We start from the raw sequence: 1,779 nt of genomic DNA, 5'->3' as shown, positions 1-1,779 counted from the left end.
ACATTGCGAGTGGTGGATCAAAACGGACATCCGATTGATTTTCGCGGGGAGGAGATAACGATACGATTGCACGTGAGAAAACGCGTAGCGTGAGATATGCTCGTTGTTGGTGATTCGCGCGTGAAAAACGAGTCTGTTCCGTACGTTGACAGAAGAGGAGGAAGAGGGGGAGAGAACAAAAATCAATTGAGCGCCGCGAACGTCGCGTTTCTGCGATCGCTCGGTTTCATTGTGAGAAACAAGAATTATGGTGATCGACATCCTGAGCATCAGAGGTGAGCCGATTTTCGACGAGCGCATCGTCAAGATCGAGACTCACGCGTACAACCCCTATGCCAATGCAACGTTCGGATACAGCGATGAAGTACGAATACCCATACAGCAGCAGGATTTGTACACTCTACCGTGCGAAAGCGCTCTATACGTGGAGGGAAAATTGTCCGATGAGACATCGACGACGACGAATCAGACTTCAAAACTTGCGAGCAACTGCGTGGCCTTCATGTTCGAGGAGATACGTTACGAACTCAATGGCGTAGAGATCGATCGAAATCGCAACGTTGGAATAACCAGTACGATTAAGAATTACGTTTCGTTGACCTCGCGCGAGCTCGATATATTGCAGAACGCCGGGTGGGGTGAGCCACACGTTTCCGACAGCGGTTCCTTCAGCCTGTGCGTCCCCTTGAAAATATTATTGGGCTTTTGCGAGGACTACAAACCACTACGCGTAGTGGTGAACGCGCGACACGAACTTATCTTGATACGCGCGCGCACCGATACCAATTGCATCGTGGCGCAAGAGAGTGCTAAAAGTCCGAAAATCGTTCTTTCGAGGGTGCAATGGCGAATGCCGCACATTGTTTTGAACGACGTGAACAAATTGTCGCTTCTGCGAACGCTGGAGAGCGGACGGTTTTCAAGCGTCGGATTTCGCTCGTGGGATCTGTACGAATTTCCATTGCTGCAGAGCACCACCAAGCACTCGTGGGCCGTAAAAACTGCGGCGCAACTAGAGAAACCGCGATACGTTATCTTTGCCCTACAGACAGGACGACGAAACGTGTTGACACGCGATTCCTCGACCTTCGATCATTGCAAGCTCACCAACGTGAAACTGTACTTGAATTCAGACTTTTATCCCTATGACGACATGAATCTTGATATCGAGAACAATAAATTTGCTATACTGTACGACATGTATGCAAAATTTCAAAAATCGTACTATGGGCGAAAACTCGACAGGAGAGGCTCAATTGCGCACAGTACAATTGGACACGATGCAATTGCACACAGTGCTATTGGACACATAATGTTGCGCACAGTTCTTTTGCGCACAGTTCTTTTGCGCACCGTACAATTGGACACCGTTGCTTTTGGATACAGGTTATCGAAATATAATTTAAAACACACAGACACACGCGTATGCATGTAGAGCCCTGTTTGGAAATTTTGCTAATTCATAAATAATAAATCTTTCTAAATCAGCGTTTGTTCAATTGGACAATTCTTTTACGCACAGTTCAGTGTCGCACAGTTCAGTGTCGCACAGTTCAGTGTCGCACAGTTCAGTTTCGCACATTTCAGTCTCGCACATTTCACTTTCGCACAATTCAGTGTAGATGCACACAAGAATATTCTGCTTTACAAAATAGTTGATTTCACTTAATTTGTTTTTCCAATTCTTGATTTCTTCACCTTGTATCTGTTACATGTGCAATGACACTGAACTATGCGAAACTGAACTGTGCGAAAGTGAACTGTGCGAAACTGACATGT

General features: G+C 46.2%; 1 protein-coding gene across 1 annotated transcript; it reads left to right on the top strand.

Moving 5' to 3' along the window:
- Nucleotides 1-247: 247 nt before the first annotated feature.
- On the top strand, nucleotides 248-1,200 carry LOC105559443 (the record flags this gene model as incomplete). Its single annotated transcript, XM_012007728.1, has 1 exon — nucleotides 248-1,200. A coding segment is annotated over exon 1 (953 nt), but the record flags the coding sequence as incomplete, so codon positions are not given.
- Nucleotides 1,201-1,779: the final 579 nt, after the last annotated feature.

Source organism: Vollenhovia emeryi, unplaced genomic scaffold, assembly GCF_000949405.1.
Source record: "Vollenhovia emeryi isolate VEMERY1.0 unplaced genomic scaffold, V.emery_V1.0 DF946630.1, whole genome shotgun sequence".
Lineage (NCBI taxonomy): Eukaryota > Metazoa > Arthropoda > Insecta > Hymenoptera > Formicidae > Vollenhovia > Vollenhovia emeryi.
This window is presented reverse-complemented; position numbering and strand designations above follow the sequence as displayed.